This window comes from Macrotis lagotis, chromosome 1 (genome assembly GCF_037893015.1).
Source record: "Macrotis lagotis isolate mMagLag1 chromosome 1, bilby.v1.9.chrom.fasta, whole genome shotgun sequence".
Classification (NCBI taxonomy): Eukaryota; Metazoa; Chordata; class Mammalia; order Peramelemorphia; family Peramelidae; genus Macrotis; species Macrotis lagotis.
In genome coordinates, this window is record NC_133658.1 from 490235634 (window position 1) to 490259585 (window position 23952).

General features: G+C 32.2%; 1 protein-coding gene across 3 annotated transcripts in view; it reads left to right on the plus strand.

Annotated features, from left to right (window-relative positions):
• The first annotated feature begins 4572 nt into the window (after window positions 1-4572).
• Window positions 4573-23952, plus strand: part of LOC141506754 (multidrug resistance-associated protein 1-like) — a 132095-nt gene continuing 112715 nt past the window's right edge. For 2 of the 3 annotated variants that reach the window (XM_074213815.1, XM_074213816.1), the window contains exons 1-5: window positions 4573-4837; window positions 11262-11323; window positions 15010-15148; window positions 16276-16418; window positions 18932-19109. In XM_074213815.1, coding sequence (XP_074069916.1) covers window positions 4766-4837; window positions 11262-11323; window positions 15010-15148; window positions 16276-16418; window positions 18932-19109 — 594 coding nt within the window. In that variant the 5' untranslated portion in view covers window positions 4573-4765. The remainder of the gene's footprint in view (window positions 4838-11261; window positions 11324-15009; window positions 15149-16275; window positions 16419-18931; window positions 19110-23952) is intronic. The other variant, XM_074213814.1, reaches the window with a different exon arrangement.

The following is a 23952-nucleotide window of genomic DNA, read 5'->3' on the forward strand; positions in this document are numbered from 1 at the left end:
AGTCAGTAGCAGAAAATTTATATAACCAGTAGTAGCAACAGCTGAATCTCATGAGAAACTAAACCCGACGAGAGACAAGATTGACCCAGACCAGTGAGGAAGTGACCAGGCAGCTGAAAGAACTGAACAAAAGAGTAACTCATCTGCTGGTTGCGCCATGCTCACAAGGGAACTTGGCAGAAACTCTATCTAGGAAAGAAGAATAGGACCCAGAGGGCCAGGAAGTACTATTTCTGTTAAATTGAAAGCCAGCAGGGCATATTGTACAAACCTTATTAACACCTACCAAGAAAAGGAATTTCATGCTTTTAAAGACTGGAATGACATTTGCTATTCTCTTATATTTCATTTTTCCCCTGTAAAAATGGTGCTGGGTACTTTTTGAATTAAATTTCCATATTCTCATTAAAGATAGTTCTCTGGGGATACAAGGAAAACTTCAGCATTGTTCTTTAAGTTGCTTTCCTGCAGTGCCATCTACAAATAATCTGAAAACAGTCAACATAGTACAGATCTTATACAATTATACATGTGTAAGAAGAAATTGCAACCACCCTATAGAAGTATAGAATTATACAGTCAATTGGTACAGTTGATAAAGAACTGGGCATGGAATTCAGAAGACTCATCTTCATGAATTTAAATCAAGACTCAAAATATTTACTAGCTAAGTGACCTTGAGCAAGTCACCTAAGCCTGTTTGTCTCAATTTCTTATATGTAAAATGAATGGGAAAAGAAAATGGCAAACCATTCCAATATCTTTGCTAAGAAAACCCCAAAAGAGGTCATAAGTCAGACATAACTGAAAAACAAGCAAACACCAAAAAGCAGAATTACATAGATTCAATAAAGAACATTATTATGGGGGCAGCTAGGTGGTGTAGTGGATAAAGCACCGGCCCTGGAGTTAGGAGTACCTGGGTTCAAATCCAGTCTCAGACACCAAATAATTACCTAGTTGTGTGGCCTTGGGCAAGCCACTTAACCCCATTTGCCTTGCAAAAAAAAAAAAACAAACCCTAAAAAAAAGAACATTATTATTATTATTATTATTATTATTATTATTATATTACTGCTTGATTAATACTTAACATGGGTCTACCTTGGTGCTCAAAGTGATTGAACTGGACTTTCCCCAGTCCAAAAGTAATAAAGAAGAGACAAATGTAGAAGAAAAACAAACTTTTCATATAAGAAGGGAATTTGGACTCCATAGACCTTCCTAACATGTGGTAAATCTTCCTATAAGACTATGGGACATGGAATTCATTGGAAATCACTTCCTCATCCTATAGATAGAAGCCAAACTTCCCTGGGTGAAAATTTGCAATGATTCTTTTACTATATAGGGCATTCAACTGAAATTGTCAGTCTCTATATGTCATATTTCTATGCATGGCACACCAAAGGTTCTTCAAAGGTTGATATACAAGATATAATATAGACAATTTTCTTCTGGATTCATATGCCAAAGGTCACCAGAAATTTTCTAATGAATCCTTGCTTTCAAGGATCAAACTAACAGAATTCCAAACTCATTTAACAATAAATTGGAGTCAGACAATTCAAGAAGGAAAAGGGGTGTGTGGGGGGGGAGACTAACCAAACCAATACATTTCCAAACATATATGCAACTCTCAAATTGGATTAAATTCAAAGAGTAGCTTACTCAGGTTTCTAGGCCAGCAGGAAAACCTTATTCTATTGACTTACAATCAGTTCTCAGACTCACTAGGTTCTTATTGTGGTTGAATTTCAAATTAAATATTTCTTTTCCCCAGGAAAGAAATTCTTAAAGATATTGGTTAAAAGCATCCAACAACACAGAAATGAGTGGAACAGATTTCATAGCATCATATTTCATTTTTAATTTCCTGGAATGATTATCTTTATTGGGGTTCTTACTAGGGTTCATAGGGCTATAAGGAATTCTCAATAACATGAATAGTCTAGACCAATTTAAAGTCAAAAAGAAAAAAAAGGCCATTCACGAACCCAGCACCAGTATGTTTTGGGAAGCTAAATCCATGATTCTTATTTATTAGCTGAGATATTCATAATGGGCACAGACATACAATAGATATTCATAAGTATTCAAATAAATAAAAGTAATCACAAGAAAATTCATCTGACTTGTAGGAAAACATACCATAAAATCATACAGTTACTGCCTAAAAGAGAGAAAAATCTAATTGATATTGAAAAGTCAGCTATTCAACTCTATTTAAGAATCCCTAGTGGAGTATTTCTCTAGTGGTTGCCTGCAAATATGAAGGGTTCAATATTTATCAAATATGAAGCTCCAAAAAAAGAGCATCCCCTCTTGGTTCACTCAACTCTGATTCACACTTTTCCCTCAGGACTTTAGGGACAAGACTGAAGGGATTAGAATTTCTGATACTTTCAAGCTCCCAACCAATGTAGTCCCTTTCAATATAAAGTGAGCAGTTAACATTTCTCCAGTTCTGGCTATCAATTAATTAGCTATCAATTAATTCTTACAAAAAGCTATTTTTTTTTTGGTAAAGGCAAAGCAAGGGTAGAAGTATAAAAATATTCTCCAACCAAAGAGCAGGGCAAAGGATCACTTTCTACCAGATAGGGTGGGCTCATGTCCTAAATGGTCAGTACAAAAATATCATCACCCCTCCAATCCAATTTCCTGGTTCAAGGTGTTCTTTGCTTCCTCCTGACAAGTTTCTTTCTACTGGGCCATATCTGATGGACAAGTCACTCCCTTGCTTGTTCAGAGATAACATATTGGTTCACTCCATGTCTAGATAAACAGTTCACTTCTCAGGGCTGAGTTCTCACTAATTATGATTCCTGTGTATGCTGTCAAACTACTATTGAATCCAGTTGCAAGATTTTTTTTGGAAGGATTGGCTCTTTCAACTTTTCAAAGATCTCAATGTCTATTCTGTATCCAGATTCTCATTCATCCAGTATAAGGAAAAAGGAGGAACCTTGGAAAGACTAGGAAAATGGAAGTAAGGGAAAAATCATCAGTATCTCAGTAATTGTTCATTCTCAGGAAAGAGTTTAAGAGATCTTTCTCTCGAACATTTTGTAGATGCTCTTACTTCTGGCTTAACTTGTACTTATTCATCCTTCCAACTCCTCAATCACCCAACCAGATGATTTTTTCATTATCATATGTATTCATGATGCCTCAAGTACCCAAAGACCAGAAACTGTCTCTGAGAAATTCGACACAGGAGCAGCAGCAGAGATCAATGTGGAAATATACAAGAAGAAAAAAATCTTTGCATGGAATCTCATTGGCCAGTCCTCCACTGTAACAACATTACTCATTGTTTTGTATTGTAACAAATATAACTAATTTTTAAAAATCCTTTCTCCATCCATTAGCCATCAATGGAACATTGGAAGTATTTACTTTGTGTTCAGTTTGGTATTTTTCAAATTTGCTTTTAATCTCCTTCAGATAGGTTTTGTCATTTTTATAGGCTTATCAGGTAAGCAGGAGCTGTCATATCTTCAGAATTAGTGCCCATAAAATTTTAAATTTTTGTAAGAACCACAATAAAGATATATCATTCCAAGAAGTTGGGAAAAATTAAATATGATGCTATGAAGGGAGTTCTACTCGTTTATGTATTGTTGGGTGGTTTTATCCAGTACTTTAAAACTTTTCCTTGGGATAGAAGCATTTTCTATGCATTTTCCCAAAGAACCTTTTACTCTTGTTTGTCCTAAGATAGGAGCTAGATAATATAGTGAATATAGTGCTTGGACATGAAATGAGGAAGACCTGAGTTCCAATCTAACCCCAGCCGCTTATCAGTTATGTGAACTCAGGGTACTTAAGTCAATAACTTTTGTCCACCTTAGTTTCCTCAACTGTAAAATGAAGATAATTAAAGTAATTACTTCCCAAGGTTACTATGAGGATTAAATGAAGCAATGTTTCTAAAGCACTTGGGGTAGCATCTGGCAAATAGTAGTGGGTGCTTAATAAGTACTTGTCCTTTCTTCTTTTTTGTTTTGCTCCTTTAATTAATTTTTAATTTATGTAATAAAACAAGCATTTCTATAACATAACAATAAAAATGATGATTGTACATGAAACTGCAAATTTACTTTATTTCTTTTAAATACACAACAAAATTATTATGTAATTTATAGGTGTGTATGTGTATACACATACTCATATATTTATACATATATATGTAAAATTATTTTGTACATCTATATAATTATAATTAATTTTGATAACTGTTATTGACCTTGCACTTCAACATCAAACCTTAGAAGGGACCTATTGTATCCCTTTTCCTGCTATGCTTTTTGCTTATTTTATTCCCCTCATTTCTTCCAACATCATCTTTTTCCATTCCTCTAAAGTATTTAAAAGTAAGAAGTTTCATTCCATGAGACACAAATCAGTGAATACAGTTCTTTTGAAACATGTTGGGAATTGCCAGCATATATAAAAGAGTTTTGAAGAGAAATCCCTAAAGACAAGGTCAGCTCCTCCTCCAATCCCCAGAATTGCCAGCTAAACTATTTTCTGGGAGTGGCTTTCAGCAAATAGGCAGGGCGAGGAGGCAAGACAGGAAGATAGGGGAAGGCAGCACTGTTGGTGCGAGCCTTCATCTCTCCTTATTGAGACCTTGATTTATGGTCTTCCACAACCACTAACTCCTTTTCCCTTTTCTCTTAGAAGAACACAACACGCACACACACACACACACACACACACACACACACACACACACACACACACAGAGGCTCGGATCATGTTTTCTTGGCTATGGAACTGGAACAGAAAGGGCTCCTATGAACCCGTCCTGGGGAGCCTCAGGCAGAAGGTAAAGACAATTGGTCCCGAAAGGGAAAAGGTGGGGTAAGTCTGTCCAAGGGGAGATGTGACTTTTAGACCCTTAAAGAACTGTATTATTTTCCTTATTTTGACCCAGCTATGGTGATAAATTAGATATTTTAGTTGTGAAAAATTGTTTCTCTTTCCCCCTCCTTCCACTCCCATTTTAAGAACCCAGGTCACATGTGTAGTGTTGAGCAAGGGAATGAGAGATTCCAATCTGTTTTAAGGCAGTAGGCAGCAGATCTTCTATTCTTAGATAATTAAAAACTGACAAATCCTATAAGAGGGAAAGAGACATCAGTCTAAAAGGGGACTAGGGAAAAAGGAGAGGTAGAGAGGGATCAGTGAAATTCTAATAAGACAAACCTTTTTAATTGCAGGTGACAGGGAGAAGGCTTTCCATAGAAACTGATTAGGCTCTTACATGAAATCCAGATAAACTGCATAAAAATGGAGTGAACAGATTTGAGTTAAAAGTTCTAGCTCTATTTCTTACTGTTTTTGTTATCTTAATCAAGTTGCTTCACTATTCTAGAATGATCTATAAAAAATCATCTCTCTAATTTCTTCAAGTCCTGTGTTAAAAACTGTCTAGTAAGGTATAGTTATTCCAAATCATAAACAAAGCTACCACTGCCCTCAGAAATGCGGAAAATGGGTGTCTTTCTCACCTGCCAGGCCAAATCTTCAGTTATTGTCATTTCATAATGTCACATTAATAGATTTTCTACCTGAGATTATGATCTAGAAAAATAAAATAAAATAAACAGGATAAAGACATTCTGGTCCTAGCTCTTATTTTAATTTTATTCACTCCATCTCTGGACCTCAATTTCTATATTTGTCCTATTTAGAGAATTGTGAGGTTAAAACAACATTATAGATATGAAACAAATTAAAAAATTTTTTAAATGATTTATAAGTAGAGGTTATTAATAGAAGTCAATGTAAAATTGAAACGGAAAATTATGATGTGGTGGTTAAAAAAATCTACTAGATTGGGAGAGAGCAGTTCTGAGGTCAAGTTCTTATTCTGTTAATAGGTAGCTATATAATCTGGACAAGTCAGTTTAACTCTCAGAGCCTCAGTTTCCTTAACTCAAAATTAACTTATTTAGACTAGAACCCAAGTCTTTATTCAAATTTTGGATCTAATTGTTGTTCACTCATTTCAGTCATGTCTGATTCTTCATGACCCCATTTGGGGTTTTCTTGGCAAAGATACTAGAGTTATTTGCCATTTCCAGTTCATTTGACAGATGAAGAAACTGAGATAAGTTAAGTGACTTATCTAGGGTCATACAACTAGTAACTATTTGAGGTCAAATTTGAATTCAGCTGTTAATACTAACTCCAGGTCCAGTCAGAACACTATCTATAACATCACCTAACTGCCTAACTGGGTAGTAATAGGGATATTAAAGAAAAAGAAGAAAAGGAAGAAAAGAGCATCAAATAAATTATTTTTTAAATAATCAAAAGGAAGTTGAGAAGGGCAAAAGGATATGCTGCCCAGAATTAGAGCTACGTCATTAAGTTTGAAATGTACTTCTCTAAATGAAGTTGCATTTCATGGAGAGTCATAGTCATTCTTCCTGTTCCTTTTTATACAAAAGTTTTTGTGTGTGTTAATTTTTCTCAATGATAAAAAAAAATAAGAGGATAGAGAGAAAAACAAGAAATAGAAGGTTATAATTTGCTGGATTATATTCTACCCATTATAAGAGGTCATTTTCAGATTCAGAGAGTCTAAAATGGGGAAGGAATAGAAATGGGAGAAAAAGGAAAAGACTAATACATTGAAATACATTTACTACTTTTTTCTTGTTTGATTTCCTAAGTTCAAAAAGGTTGAAAAAATAAAAACATCAAAAGTATTGGATATTAGTTGACTATCAAAACTTTGACTAACATAGTAACATCTTAGATGTAAAATAGCAAGTTCAAAAGGAAGGACTTTTGAAACTTTCTGAGTCAATTTGATAATTTCAGAGTCAGTTTTTATTTGTTTACTGTTAATACTGTTAATACTGTTAAATCATTTTGTCATATGTTTCCGTTCTCAAAGGCTTTACTAGCCAAGGGCAAATCTCCTAAAACATATCAATCTTTAAGAAAGTCTTTAAGAAAACCCAGACATAGAGTATATGCCTTATATCTAAGGAGTGCCCCCTAGTTTATTTCAAAGGCACTCACTGCCACAGAGAAAGACTTTTTTTTTTAATGACATCAACTCTATCAGACAGATTATGCATTATTATGGCAGGATTGGGATCTTTATTTTTGGGTGAAGTGCCTACATATAAAATCATGTGTCTTGAAATGTTGAAGTTGAATGAATGAAAAAAAATTTTTTAAGTGCTAATTATGTGCCAGGGACTTTACTAAGTGTTAGTGATACAGATACAAACAAGGAAGAGAACACCTGCTCTTAAGAAGTTTATAACAGGGAAAGAATGAATTAAAGAAGGGTTAGAAAGTGAGTAGAGAATGGAGAAGATATTGGGAAATGAGCTGAAAGTAGAATGGTGGCTTGGTTCTAGGTTAGATAAGATGAAAGCTCACTTCCCAGAGTCTAGGGTTCTTAGGGCAAAGTAAGTACTGGTAATAGAGGAATGAAGAAGAGGGCTAGAGTGCAGGAAATATGGTTTAGAAACATCCAAAATTTTACGTATTGACATATTTGGGGGATAGAGAGATATTTATTATGGAAAATTAAAAGCTTAAAATGACTATAACTTACTAGCATTTGTTGCTTTTAGAAGCTATTTCCTCTAAAATGTAGTAGTGCTTCCATAGATAGCATCTTGTTTCAAAAGAGGGTGTAAACAAAGCTCCTGGAAACAATTGTCAAGAAGGGTGGGAGGTTCTGGACCTAGAGAATGGATTTCATGGCAAATGCAGGGGTGGGGGTGGGGGTGGGAATAATCATAGAAGGGAGATTAGTAATGAACGCACAATCAAGAGTACATGGAAAATTTATACTGTTGGGAACATTTCTAGGTTCTATCTCCTATAAAAATGGATACATCTAAGAGTGAAAGACAACAAAATAGGGGGAAGGGAAAAATATTTACAAAACAGAAACTCTTTGGAAGGAAGAGCTCAAAATGGATACCTTACAAATTTTAATTCCATGAGGATTATAATGACTAAAATGAGACTTATCAGTTATAAAAATCTAGAGGGTAGGAAAAGAGTTGATGATGAAAATGAATGAGAGATTCTTTTTGGAAAAAGGCCTAGAAAAAATTTTAAACTTTAAAAAAATTAAAAGGAAAAGGAAGGAAAATTTCAGTTGACTACTTAAGTGAGAGAAAAAAGAGAAGAATAATTGGATAAGAGATCAGAAGAAAAAGAAAAAAGAATTAAGTTAAATAAAATGCAAAAACTAGGGAAAGGATTGACAAATGAGATAGGCCAGAGAGTAGAGATAAAAGGACAAGAACTATGGGAATAAGTTAAAGCAGATTTAGCAGTACTAATTTAAGAGACAAAGTGCTTCCTTAACAGAGGAAGAGGAAGAACAGTAATGAGAAAAAATGATTCTAAAAAGCATATTACAGAGTATTAGGCAAAAATGCTAACTCTCATAACTTTATATGTGAATTGATTAATTTATCCATTAAAAAAAGGGCTAGATTAGATTAAGAAAACAAAACTCCACAATCTTTTATTCATAAGAAATACATCTAAAATACAAAGACATGAGCACAAAAAAGCATAAGATTAGAATAAAATTTAATATGCATTGAGTGAATCCAAAAAAAGCAATAGTTGGAATCATGTTATCAAACAAAACAAAAACAAAGATTCACACCTTAATATGAGAAATGAATAAGAAAATTCATATGTACTCCAAATGGCTTCATAAATGAAAAATTAATTGAATTTACAATAAGATACAGTAATAGAAAAATAAGAAATATTTATATCACTCTATTGTATAAATGAAACTGATAATATAAATATAAATAGGAGGCAGAGAGTATAAAATGCCCAACCTAAGATAAGATCATATAGAAATCTTACAGAATTCTATTTCAGAAAAAGAAATGAACTCAGAATAAAAGTACTCTTGGATTAAAAAAAATATACTTGTTTTTCTGATACATTCATAGGATAACTTTGTCAGATGTTTAAAGAAAAATCAACAACAATACTATGCAAATTATTATTTAAAAATTGAGAAATAAAGCACACTATCAATCTTCTATTATGCAACAGATTTAGTCCTAAATAGAGGGAAAGATAAGGCATAGGATAATTAGAGGTCACTATCATTAGTAGGTAATAATTTTAAAATTTTAAATAAAATACTGTCAGATTATGATAATTCACCAAGAAATCATTTATTTTGACCAAATTATATTGAACATGAATACCTGAGTTCAAATCCCTCCTCAGATGCTTAATAATTACCTAGCTGTGTGGCCTTGGGCAAGCCACTTAACCCCATTGCCTAGCAAAAACTAAATACATATATATATATATATATATATATATTATATATTACATATATTATATATATAATATATATGTGCTGTCTTGTAATCAATTTAATAAAAATGACAATACTACAAAAACATTTATATTAAAGAATTATGTTTTCAGCACTATAAAAACAAACTATTCAAGAGAAACTTTATGCAACTCAATAATATAATAACACATTTCATCTATAGAAACAAAGTTTCTGGAACAATAGAAATAATAAAAATAGTAGGGATATAGAGAAAACAGTACTTCCACTACTTAACTATTTTAACAACCTGGAATAACCAAAGCTACTTGGTAGTGATTTTAAAAATACAGAAGTAATTTGATGGGATAGAGTAGACTAAAAATAGTTGTAAATAAAGCTATTCAATTGTCTAGTGTTCTATAAAAAAATAACAAAGTACATTAAAGAACTCTCTGTTGTATAAAAACTGCTGTGAAAATGGGAGTGTAGTCTTGCAGAAATTAAGCCTTGACCTCCATCTTCAGACATATTCTAAAATAAATTCAAAAGGTTGATGCAATCTTAATGCTAAAGAGAAGTGCAAAATTAGAAGACAAGAAGATTCTATGTTTTAGAGTTTTAGCAGTACTCAACAAAATAAAGGATAGAAGCAATTATAAAAGAAAGATTAAATAATTATTATTATAGTTTTAAAAAGAATTGCAAATTCTTAACAACTACATGAAGAAATTCTCCAAATCACTAATAAGAGAAATGGAAATCAAAATCTTAAGGTTTTTATTTCATACCCTTTAAATTGACAAAGGAGACAAAAAATGGGAAGAGTTAATGTTGGAATAGTTGTGGGAAAATGGATATTCTAGTGCATTTTGAGTAGATCTATGAATCAGTAAAACCATTCTGAAAGTGATTTGGAATTATACAAATAACATAGCATGCATTTTGAGTAGATCTATGAATCAGTAAAACCATTCTGAAAGTGATTTGGAATTATACAAATAACATAGCTAAAATGTCTATTTTGACCCAGAGATTTCATTCCTAGATTTAGATTCCAGGGTTATTGATTAAAACAAAAAATCTATATGCACTAAAATATTTTTGGTAGTACTTTGGTAGCCAAGAATTGGAAATAAAGTAGATATTCAATGACTGGGGAATAATTAAACAAACTTGTGGTACATGAATGTGATGAAATATTACTGTAGTGAAGTAGTAAATCTCAATTTAAAAATTGCAAAGATTTACTGATATTCACGTAAGTTGATCCTAGAAAACAATATATATAATTACCATAAAAACATAATTGGAAAGAATAACTATAAAACAATATTAAAGTAATCATTCCAAAATTACAAAGATCAAGAATGAACTCAAAGAAATGAGAAGATACCCTTCCTTTGTAGGACTGGGAGGTCCATGACTTTGACACATTGCATATATTGTCAAACTCAATTTATTGAATGGTTTTGCTGTGGATTTTTTCCTTTTCTATTTAGAAATATCATAAAATAATAAAGAACTATTTCTGCAGAAATAGTGATAATATACAAAATGCAAAATATCAATAAAATTTAATTTAAAAATAAAAATAATTTGCCCTAAAAATGTTGTACTTTTTGAATTTGGCAGGAAAATAATTTCACAAACTTTTAACATGTTTTACCAATCTGTTAGGATTAAATCCTGCTATATCTAATACAGGGTGTCCCAATGCATTAAGACTTTTGGAATATCCTATAAATTGAAATCATGGAATTTTAGAGTGATAAATATCCTATAGGTCATTATAGGTTAGCTAATCTACCACTTTAATCATTCTTAGTAGAGTGATTTTCATTTTGCTTTTAAAACACACAGAACATATTTCAAATGTAAGTTACAGGTTTTGATGTCATCCTGCATCATGTGTCATTATGTGCATCATGTGTCTTTGTCATTTTAGAAATGTAGTCCAGAAAAACATGCTTCATTCATCAGTAAAATGACATATTCCTGGTTTGACAGGTAAGAACTTAATGAATCTTTTGCAATCTAACCTAGAGAGGTATTATTTAAAATAAATAAAGTAGCATGTACATTCTATCTCATACAATTTAAAGAGCAAAAAAAACTATCAAAGGTAACAATCAGTGACTCTGGTCCCCACCATCTGGAGGTCAGGTGTGTTATATTTGATCATTAAAGGGATTTTAAGGGTGTCTAGGCTCTCTGCCACTGGTACCAGCCACTATCACTATCTTTTCCCAATTAGAGGGTACCCCCACACCCCAATTCTATTTAACTACTTAGCAATCAGATTCGATTTTACAAAGGAATATTTGCTTTAAAAGTATAAAAACAAATAGACAAATATATTCCCCAATACATAGGGTATAAATTCTTCCTTCACCTCAAATTCTGGGGAAAGAAAGGATATTACATTGACAGTTTAGCTCAATTCCTATATAACCCAGTCCCAAGTTCCTAGACCAGATACCTCTTGGGCTCGAGTCCCAGTTACCTTTACTTAGGACTTCTCTGCCAACTTGGCTGCTTACAACGTCATTGGTTCTGAGGTTGCCATGGCTCAATGATTCTGAGGTCAATGGAGATTCTGTCTCCTGCACCTGAAACTGAGGGCAAAAAAAAAAAAATCCAGAAGAAACAGAAGCCTAGGACTCTTTCTTGGGCCCATGAGCCTAAAAGGAGAGAAAGAAGGAAAGGTTACCCTTTTCAATTCATGACACATATGCTAAGCTTAATTTTCAGCCTCTCTGGATACATCAGAAGTATGAGTGTCCTGGTCACTCAGTTTTTAAAGGCATAGCCTATTCTGACTGAAAAGACAAACAAAAAAGATGCTGTGTTCTATGAGTGAAGCAAAATTATGGTAGAAACATGAGACTCACAAATTTAGAGATTTTTCCACTCCCAATATTCATATGCTTTATTTCTGCCTGACCTGTGGTAGAAGCTTCTGAGCTGATATTGATTGGTCTGATTAGCCACAGTTGGACATATTTTACTTTGATTCAACATAGTGATGTCATTTTGGTCCTCTTTGAGAATGATTGACAACAACTTCTTTAGCAAGTTGGTAGATAGAGTAATATAGTAGCAGGGTGCTTCTAATGTTAGGTGATTTGAGCATGTTCCAACACAATCTAGCATAAAGATTATTCTTAGTCAAAATGTCAAGCTAAATACTTTTTGATAAAGTAACATTTTAAAATATTTATTATAAAGAAATCCAGAGTTATATATTGATAATCTTCACAGACAGGAGGACATATATTTTTCTCTGCATTACCCTTGAGTTATGGTAGTTGCTCAATTACAGAAGAATCATACTTAGACTTTTGTAGTTTTTACAAATCATGATTTCTTTTATAAGTAGAGCCCAAACATGGAGGAATAATTTATCCATAAGATTCGACAAGACCCTTTAGAAGTTATAAATCTAGGAAGATCTGACTTAGATAATGATAGAAAAGCTCTACAGTTTTTTAAAATGTATTCCTAAATCCTCATAATTAGGAATGTCTTCATATTATCTAATGTAAATGTGAATGTATATTGCTTCTACTTATTGTAAACCAATAGAAATTCCATAAAGTCAGGGGCCATTGTCTTTTCTTTTCTTTATTTCTTCCTAGCACTTTAAAATGCATTTGTGGAACAACTAAAAAAAATTTAAATTAAGAATAAAAGAGCTCAAAGCAAATTGAGTTCTAGGAATACAAATATTACTTTAGCTTAATTCAATTCAATAAACACTGTTCCAAGAGTTAGGAATAAGACAGCAAAAGCAAAACAGTTTTTGCTTTCAAGGAAATTATATTCTACTGGACTAGATCATTAATAATTTTAGAGAAAAGGGAGCAAGCATTTATTAGATACCTACTATGTGCCAGTCACTGGCACTATATAAATATTATATCCTACAATAAACTTGTGAGGTAGATACTATTATTATTCCCCATTTTTTACATCAAGAAAACTGAGGCATATATAGAGTTTAAGTAACCTGCCCAGGGTCACAAAGCTAATATGCATCTGAGATCAGATTTGAACTCGGGCCTTCCAGGCCTCAATCCAAGAATTCTTTTCACTGTTGCACCTGATTCTATGAATTTTAAAACAAATTCCTCTCTATAGATAAGAGATTTCTGTGGAAACAGAAGCAAAATAGTGATGCCTAGCCTTCATTCTGGGAATGTCTTTTAGTATCCCAAGAAGTATCACAAATAAAATAGTCTCAAGCTCACAAACGCCTTCTATTAAACATAATCTGTTTTCCCTCTGAGGTAACAAAATAAAGGAGGAAAAAGTGGAGGATGAGATAAAATATGATATTTCACCCAAAGACATTGAAATAGTCTATAGGAACAATTAGTATGATGAGGATATTGAATCATTAGAAAAGAAGACAGAATATACTCTTGGGTAATGGGGATCAACCAATAGAACTTGTGTCACTTTTTGATACTTAGTTATTTGAAGACTCAGTATGAAAGCAGGTGTCACATACAAATGAACTAAAGCCGTTGAATTTTGCACACTAAATAAATTCTGAGAGAGTAAATGTTATTTAAAATGATTTTGTGAAAGTCAATACAATTTTATTTTGAAAATGAATATGACTTTATGGAATGAGATAGGATTTAATGTGGTATGAAATATTTTTCTGCTGAATATTATTTTAAGGTACCCTATAAGAAAGGACATTCCAAGCATATATAAGGAAAACATTATTAGAGTTCCTTGCTAGAGCATTTAAGACTTAGGGTAGCCATAAATTATAGCAGGATAATTTACTTTAAAAATTAAAAATTATCTCTTGATCCAAACAATTTACATTTCATTCATTAGCTCACTTTTGTTTTCAGTTTCTATTTCCATTCCCTACATCTTGTATATGTATAGAAAATAGCTTTCTAGCTTTAAGTTCATCAGAGGGAAAGAACAGAAATTAGTACTAGAATTCATCGAAGGAAAGATGGATGGTACAATGGAAAAGAGATCTGAATTTAAATTCAAAAGATCTGAGTTCAAATCCTAGCTCTGACATTTACCACCTTAGGCAAGTAACTTTCTCTCTGGGCTTCAGTTTCCTCATCTGTAAATTGAAAAAAATGACTGTATAATCCTTCATGTCACTTCCACATATAAATTTATGATCCTATGTCTTAGACTTTCAGCAAGTATCCATGAGTCTTAAGAAGGCAGCATTGGAGCTAAATTTGGAGTTGAGAAGTCAAAGTTCAAAGTTCCAAAATTATTACTTATTTGACCTTATGCATATTTTAAAAATATAATTCTAAGATTTTATACTCATCAATATTAAATTTCATCTTAGACTGAGTTCCATTTTATAGACTGTCACAGTCTTTTTGGATAATGACTGCTATCCAACATGTTAGTTTTCAACCCAACTTTGGTTGGTTGATATGATAAGCATTTCAGCTATGCTTTTATTCAAATAACTGATTAAAAAAATGTTAAATAGTATGAGGCCAAAAACATACCAAGGACATACCAGTAGAGATCTAGATCCATGATTTTAGTAGGTTTCTAAGATTTTTAAAAATACATGTTGACCTATGGAAAAACATGTTTTATTTTTTATTTATAAATGTATGCTTAAAAATAAAACCCAACTTAATTATTGAATTTGTGGTGTTGTGCTTACTTCATTTCTTTCTTTCTAGTGTAATAATTCTTGGCTACAAGAAACCATTGGAAAGAGAGGATCTTTTTGAATTGAATGATAGTGATTCTTCCTACAATGTGTGTCCAGTCTTTGAAAAACAATGGAGAAAGAATATCTTAACAAATAAAAAGCAAAAGGTAAAGATGAATACTAAAATCCAAGAGATTATTTACTGACTGTTAGTTATATAATTTATTTTATCCTAAGAAATCAAAAGTAGGTTGATAATTTTACTAATAATAAGCTTTCCTCACTCCAATAAAAAACTATGCTCCCTTGGATAGTCACAATCTCTTTAAACCTCAACTTCCTTGTCTGTGACATAGAAACAAAATCTACCCTACCTACTCTGCTAACTTACTGAGATAAAATGAGGGGGGGAAAAAAAGAATCATTTTTTTTTGCAAGAATGAAATACAACTATGAGGTATCTTTATTATGGTGAATGTTTCCAACTACAGTAATTAATGGGTTATTTTATGAAGTGATCTCTTCAATTGAAATCATTGCAATCCATGGCAAGGATTAGGAGGGCCCTTTGTAATGTGCATGTAGAAATTGCATATAGAAAGATATAAACAAATACAAAGTCTCACTGAACCTCCCTTACTTCTCTTCCTCTTAATGACACTTGTCCTTCGTTCTTGAAGATCATGACATCAAGGGAGGTGATAATCTGTCAAGCACAAGAATTGGATTTGAGTGAAGGTCTGTGCTAAGCCACCAGTCTCACTTTCTCCTCCAGAGCCATCCAGGTCCAGTTGTCAGATATGAATAAGGACAACTGGAGATGATCCTGGATGCAAGGCAGTAAGGGTTAAGTGGCTTGTCCAAGATCACACAACTAGTGTGATCCAAGAGCAGTGAGCTATCCACAGATCACCAAACTGACCCCAAGTCTCTTCCTATTCCCACAAAAAGAAATACTGACTTGAAAATATGACCATTATGTCATTACTCAAATGTGTGGGATAGCAGGAGTAAAAACCCAAGTCATTTTATTAGCCCACTAGGCCTCCTTCTCTAGTTTTCTTCAAGGAATATGGTATTTGTTAAAAAAAAATTTCTAATGAAAGTGAAAAGTGTTCTAACCATACTAATGTTAAGGGTCATATTTCAAAATTTTATCATAATTTTCTTGACTTCCTTTGGGGTCTATTCTCCCTAATTTTATGGTCATATTATGCTGCCTTTCCTTTATTTTTAACTGTATGAACTAATTATGATTTGGTGGATTTCCCCCCCCCCCTTTCTATGATCTTAGTTTTCCTTTCACAAAGAAGCAAAGGACAAGAAACCATCTTTACTTCAAGCACTATGGAACACCTTTAATGTTTCATTGATTCAGGTTGCTTTGCTCAAAGTGTTTGCTGACATTTTATCCTTTATTAGTCCACTCATAATGAAGTAAGTTACAAAATTTCTTCTCACAATTTATTGATAATGAAAATAAACAATAAGAATTCTATAATAAAATCTTAGCTGAAAAATCTCTTAAATATTCTTTCTATAAGACATGAATATTTTATCAGCTCTCTGAAAATTGTGTATGAAAGATATGAACTTCAGAAAATGTTTAAAACAAACCTAAATAAATAATTTATATTTTCATTGTATTAATGTTGATGTTGAACTGAAAACATTATATGAAAATGTTCTGTTAGGAGAGTGGTTATATTACAGTGATAACTTCCTGTATAGACCTTTGATCAATTATTAAAAATAAACATTTTTATCTCTTTAACTTTCTCCCATACTCCAGGATATTTGATGCATACAATATAATCTGTCAAGTAAATCATGGAAAGATTTTGCATAGAAACAAAGTTTGCTTTTCCTCCTTTTGATTCTTAAAAAGAGATACCCTTCAAAATTAATTTCAGTTGCATTTCAAATAGACATTTAATTAAAGATTAATTTAAAATTCGATATTAATTGTGCCTCAGATAAGATTCAAGTTAAGAAATACATTTGTCAGTCTCATTGAGACTATTAACTGTCAGCATGAAAAATATTACTGCATTATTTACTCTATTTGTAGTTTACTCCATTGTAGTGCATAATGAGAATAGCTTTTTGGTATGGTGAGTAGAGTACCAGACCTAGGGTCAGAAAATCTCATATTCTTAGTTCAAATGTGGCCTCAGACACTTACTAGCTGTGTGATCATGGGCAAGTCATTTAACTGTGTTTGCCTTTGGTTTCCTCACCTGTAAAATGAGAAAGATGACAAACCACTCCAATATGTTTGCTAAGAAAATCCCAAATGGGGTCACAAAGAATTTGCATTCTCTAAGTTACTGAAACAACTGAATGGAGTATATAAATTAGTATCTGAGCACTTTATAGTCTTCTGAATGTCTTTATCCTAGCTTCTTTATTTCTATGCTTATCCTTAAAAAAAGTGACTATGACCTTACTTTATTGTTACAATATGACTAAATAATTGAGGATTTTTTTTATGAATATAGAAACCTCTTTTCCATCAGGCATATGTTGATATCAAAAAAAAATAACAGGCCTTGGACTTTACAGATATCAAATTGTAAAGCTTTATTTGTTCACAGAAGGATTTAGAAATTAATAAAGATGTTAAATTTCAAGAGAATGCAAACATTTGCATTGTTTAGTATTATGTAATATAATATAGGAAAATAATTCTTTCATTAGCTTATTTCCAGATTTTTAAATTTTTATTATTCTGATTTTATGTACTTAAAAATACTATCAACCAAAAATGAGTATATACCACATTCTTAAAAGAGCTATGATATTTTTGTACTTAATTACTATTTTTGTCATTAAGTACAGTAGTGATCTGAATATAATGTTAACAGATTCGTTTTGTTTCAAAATTCACAGGAAGGGAAAATGTCTGTATTAGTAAACTTCTGTAAAATGGTGATACACACACACACACACACATAATTTAGGAAAAAATCTGGGGAGACTGAGTCTGAGATTTCTCACATGCAGTGATCTAAGCCAAGCAGGTATCTGTACAAAGTCCAGCACCAATTGTAAGGTTAGACTCAGAATAGGAAAGAAGTAGTTATAACTAGAGAGCAGGAAGACAAAGTCTGTGAGCAGTCACTTCACTTTCAAGCCTGGGTTAAATAAGGAGTCACAATTTAAGCATAAAATAAACATAAATATAAATATAAATATACATATACATACACATATACATATACATACAAACATACATACATGCTTGCATGTAGTTTCATCATTAGCATGATCTTTGATGAGGCTAGCTTCTTGAGCAGGATGTCTTGTCAAACAATTGGAAATTATATATTATATTTTTCAGAATCCAGTCAACAGCTAACCAGCTCTGAAAGGTCTTTTCCTGATTAGTTTAAAAAAAAACATTGTTTATATGAAGGGGATCACATGACTAAAGATCATATTTTTAAAAAACAGGATGACAAAGCATATTTTAACATAAAAATAACAAAAATAAGAAGCATTGAACTTTTATTTTGTAAAATAACTTTTGAATTATTTTATCCCCCCAAAAATGAGCCTCTTAAAGTAAATGGCAAATAGAGTCATGGTATCTTAATAAGAAAAGGGTCTATTCTGTCTCTGTGTGTTTATAAAATGTGTTTTTATCCTTTATATTTCCACTGATTCTGTTGAGACATAGTGAAGCCAACTAGTATTGTTAACATTAGATATCAGGCACATGAGTTCTGAATTTCAAATAGTTTTTTAGAGTAAAATAATAAAAAAAATGTTTAAGGAATTTTCCCCATTATCTACTTTGTGTCCAGCCAGGGTTGCTTTGTGTGGGTAAAGTAGAATTCATTCTTTGTGTATTTGTCATGTAAACTGCAACTCCTAAATACCTAGCACTCGTGATTTAATTGCTGACAATGTCTAATGTCTCACTTTTTCTACCTTACTTAATTCAGGGAGATGATCCTTTTTTGTGAAAACCACCATGATTTGGTTTGGAATGGCTATGGATATGCAGTTGCCCTTTTTATTGTGGCCATTGCACAAACTTTGGTTCTCCAGTTATATCAACGTTTCAATATGCTCAACTCAGCAAAAATTAAAACAGCTGTAATTGGACTGCTCTTCAAAAAGGTAATGATGTAGGGAAGTATTCCTTTGAAAAATTCATCAGTGTGTTTTTAAAAAATCATCAGAGCATTGCTTGTGCAACAATAATATTCCACTAAAACCATAAACCATGATTTAGTCAATCATTCTTTAAGCGATGGGCATTCTATCTATGTCTAGTTTGTTACTATCACAAAAAGAATTACTAAACATTTTTTTTAAGTTTAAGCATCCTTTTTCCTCCATCTCTGATCTATTTGAGGCATAAGCCTAACCATAATTATTTCTGGATCAAATGTTATGCTGTTTCATTTGGAGGCATAGTTCCAAATTGCTTTCTAGAATGACTACATTAATTCACAGCTTCATCAACAGTATATTAACAGTATAACAACAACAATGCCAATATTTGTCATTTTCTTTTTCAGTCAACATCACCAGGATAAATTTATAAATATATATATATATATATGTATGTATATATATACATATATATATAGTTAAACATACACACACAATATATAGGTATACATATAATTGTATAAGCAAAGTGTATATACACATATACCAAATGCATGTTTGTCTATGTTTGTATTGTATTGCTGCTGAAATCCAAACTCGATATCTTAAAATCATCCCTTGTTCATCGATCTTACAGGAAAACTATTTCATGTTCTCTTAATTTGCTAAAGATATCGTCCTTGATGTATAAATCATGAACCCATTTTGACTTTATCTTTGTATATGATGTAAGATGTTGGTCTATATTTAGCAGATTTTGCCAAATAATGAGTTTTTGTCCCAAAAGCTTGGATCTTTGACTTTACCATATGCTTGATTACTACAGTCATATACCAAATTGTAATATTTATCTAATCTATTCCACTGCTTCACCACTCTATTTCTTAGTGAATACAATATTGTTTTGATAATTATTACTTTATATTATATTTGAGATCTTGCATGGCTAGACCACCTTCTTTTGCATTTTTTATTGATTCCTTTTATATTCTTTACCTTCTATTCTTCCAGATGAATATTGTTGATAATTTGATAGATAAGGCACTGAATTTTTAATTATATTGGTTCAGCCTTCCCATTAGCAGTGAAACTTTTTCTAGTTGTTTAGATCTGATTTTATTGTATAAAAAGTATTTTATATATGTGTTCATATACTTCCTGAGTTTATCTTGGCAGGTAACCTCTAAAGTATTTTACATTGTCTATAATTATTTTAAATAGAATTTATCACTTACTATTACACTTTGTTGGTAATATATAGAAATGCTGATGATTTATTATGGGTTTTATTATTTTTCTGAAAGTTTGTGAAAGCTTGTAATAATTTCAAGTGGTTTTTAGTTGAATAAATATTAAGTATATCATTATATCATCTGCAAAGGGTGATAGTTTTGATTCCTTATTGCCTATTTTAATTCCTTTAATTTCTTTTTCTTCTCTTATTGCTATAGTTAATATTTCTGCTACAATATTAAATTAATAGAGGTGATAATGAGCATCCTTGCTTTACCCCTGATTGTCTTGGGAATGTTTCTAGCTTATCCCCATTACAGATAATGCTTGCTGATGATTTTAGATTAATAATACTTATCATTTTAAGGTAAGCTCCATTTATTTATATGCTCTCTAGTGTTTTAATTAGGAATGGGTGTTGTATTGTGCCAAAGGCCTTTTCAACATCTATTCAGTTAATCATATGATTTCATTTGGTTTTGTTATTGATATGATCAATTATGTTGATAATTACTTAATTTTGAACCAATCCTACCTGATTGATTTAAATCCTTACTGCTTCATAGTATATGATACTTGGGATATACTGCTGCAATCTCATTGCTTGCATTTTGTTTACATTTTTTTGTAACAAATTAAGGAAATTAGTCTATAATTTTCTTTCTCTCTTTAGGCTCTTCCTAGTTTGGGTTTCAGCAGATTTGGTTTGTTAAAGGAAATTGGTAGGACATCTTTGCCTATTTTCCCAAATAGTTTATATAGTATTGGGACAAATTGTTCTTTAAATATTTGGTAGAATTTGCTTGTGAATACATCTGGTCTTAGTGATTTTGTCTTAGGAAGATCAATGATGGCTTCTTCAATTTCCTCTTCTAAGATTGGGCTATTTAAGTATTTTATTTCTTCTGTTAAGATGAATAATTATCATTTTTAAAGATATTAATCCATTTCACTTAGATTGTCAAATTTATTGGCATAGAATTGGGAAAAATAGCTCCTAATAATTGTCTTAATTTCTTCTTCTTTGATAGTGAATTCACCCCTTTCAGTTTTGATACCAGTAATTTGGTTTTCTTTACTTTTTTAACTAAAATTAGTCAATGGTTTATCTATTTATTTTTTCATAAAGTCAGCTTCTAGTTTTATTTATAAGTTCGATGGTTTTCTAACTTTTGATTTTATTCTCTGCTTTGATTTTTCAGGATTTCCAATTTATGGTTTAATTGGGGGGTTTTAAATTTTCTCTAGTTTTTTAGTTGTATGGCATTCATTGATCTACTTTTTTCTCTCTCTATATATATATCTTTTAATCCCTCTTCTAGAAAGAAAGCAATTAAGAGGTACAAATATTATTTTGCCAAATAGAATAGTTTAACCTTCTTGAATGTCTTATGTTTCTCTGTCATTTTTTTTAACTTTTTATGTTTCCCTTGGGTCTATGGAGATCAAATATTTTATCCAGGTCTAGTCTTCTAATAAGAAATTCTTGAAAATTCACTATTTTATTAAATATCCATTTGGATAGGTGATTCTTGGTTTTATATTGTATCTCAAGCCCTCTGATTCTTTAAGTGGAAGCTGTGTAATTCTGACTATCGCTCCATGATATTTGAATTTTTTTCTTTTTGGCTCCTTATGATATTTTTTCTTTTTTATTAATATTTTATTTGCTTTCTAATTATATACAATAGTAGTTTTTTGTAAGGTTTTTTTGCAAGTTTTTATCCTTGAGGAAAAAACAAAATATTAGAGATAGCAAAATGATGTCATATATAAGACATTTTTAAAAAATTGAAGGCAATTGACCTTGGTCTTTGTTTAAACTCCACAATTCTTTCTCTGGATACAGATGGTATTTTCCATGGCAGGTACTCTAAAAATATCCATGATTATTGCATTGATGGAATGATCAAGTCCATTAAGGTTGATCATCACCCCCATGTTGCCTTTAGAATGTACAGTGTTCTTCTGGTTTGGCTCATCTCATTCAACATCAGTTCATACAAGTCTTTCCAGGCTTCTCTGAATTCTCATCCCTCTTAGTTTCTAATAGAACAATAATGTTCCATAACATACATATACCATAATTTGTTCAGTCATTTCCCCAATTGATAGATATTCACTCAATTTCAAATTCTTTGCTACCACAAACAGGGTTGCTATGAATCTTTTTGTACAAATGATATTTTTACCCTTGATATTTTTACCTATGATCTCTTCAGGGTATAGACCCAGTATTGGTATTGCTGGATCAAAGGGTATGTACATTTTTATTGCCCTTTGGGCATAATTCCAGATTGCTTTCCAGAAAGATTGGATAAGTTCATAGCTCCACCAACAATGCAATACTTTTTTCTTAATCTATGAACTCTGGAATTTGGTTCTGATGTTCCTGGGAGTTTACAGTTTTTGGATTTCTTTCAGGCTCTGATTTGTCTGTTCTTTCCATTTCTATTTTGTCCTCTGGTTCTATTATCAGGGCAGATTTCTTTGATAATTTCTTAAAAGATGTGCCTTTTTATCTTTCCTTTCATTTTCTTTCTTTTCTTTTTTTTAATCATTGTTTTTAGTTCAAAATTTTTTATATTATCTCTCCAGGATCTATTTTCTAGATTAGTTGTTTTTCTATTGAGAAATTTCACATTTTATTCTATTTTTTTACTTCTCAAACTTTTATTTCATCATATTTTGATGTCTCATAGAGTCATTCATTCAATTCTAATTATTAAGGAAGTATTTTCTTCAGTGAGCCTTTATACTTCCTTTTTCATTTATTTGGCAACTAATTTTTAGGGAATTATTTTCTTCAGTAAATTTTTGTTTATCTTTCCCCATGCTATTGACATGTTTTCATGAGTCTCTTGTATTTCTTTCCCCAATTTTTCTTCTATTTCTCTAATTTGCTTTCTAAGATTCTTTGAAATCTTTTCCAGGAATTCTTTTGGGTCTGAAAATTAACATTTTCCTTGACATTTTGACATCACTGGTTCTGCCCTGTCCCAAACTTTTTGGAATGGGGGTCTGGGTCTTTCTGCTGGTTTTCATTGAATTTCTGGGCTTTGATGGAAGATAGACTTCTCTCTGGAAGATAGACTTCATTCTGGCTTGTATTGGGGGTGATGGGGCTTTCCTGATGTCCTTCCCTGGATGTAGGATTTAGCTGCTGGCCTACTCCAGGAGTAGGTCCTTAGTTCTGGGTTACTATGGTAACAGGGTCTTTCTGTGACTGGCCTTAGAGGAAGAATCTTGTGGCTGGTCTGTCCCAAGAAACAGGACTTCTTTGCAGATAGGCCACAAGGATAGTATCTCCTTGTTGGCCAGCCAAGAACAGCACTTCACTACTGATCAGGAAGGGTTTGCTGGGGTGGAGCCTAGCTGCACTTTAGAGGTTGCTCACTTGCCTAGGGGCTACTGGTTTGCAGGACGACAGAGCCTCACTATGGGTTTGTCCCAAGTTTGGAGCCTTGCTGCAGGCCCCCTACCATGGCTGCTGCTGCTACTACTACAGCTCCTGTTGCTCTTGAACCCCATTTCCTTCCCACCCCAGTGAGGCAAATCTTTCCTGCTGTGCTGGTAAGCTGTTTCCCCTGCCCTTAGATCAATTCTGAGGCAA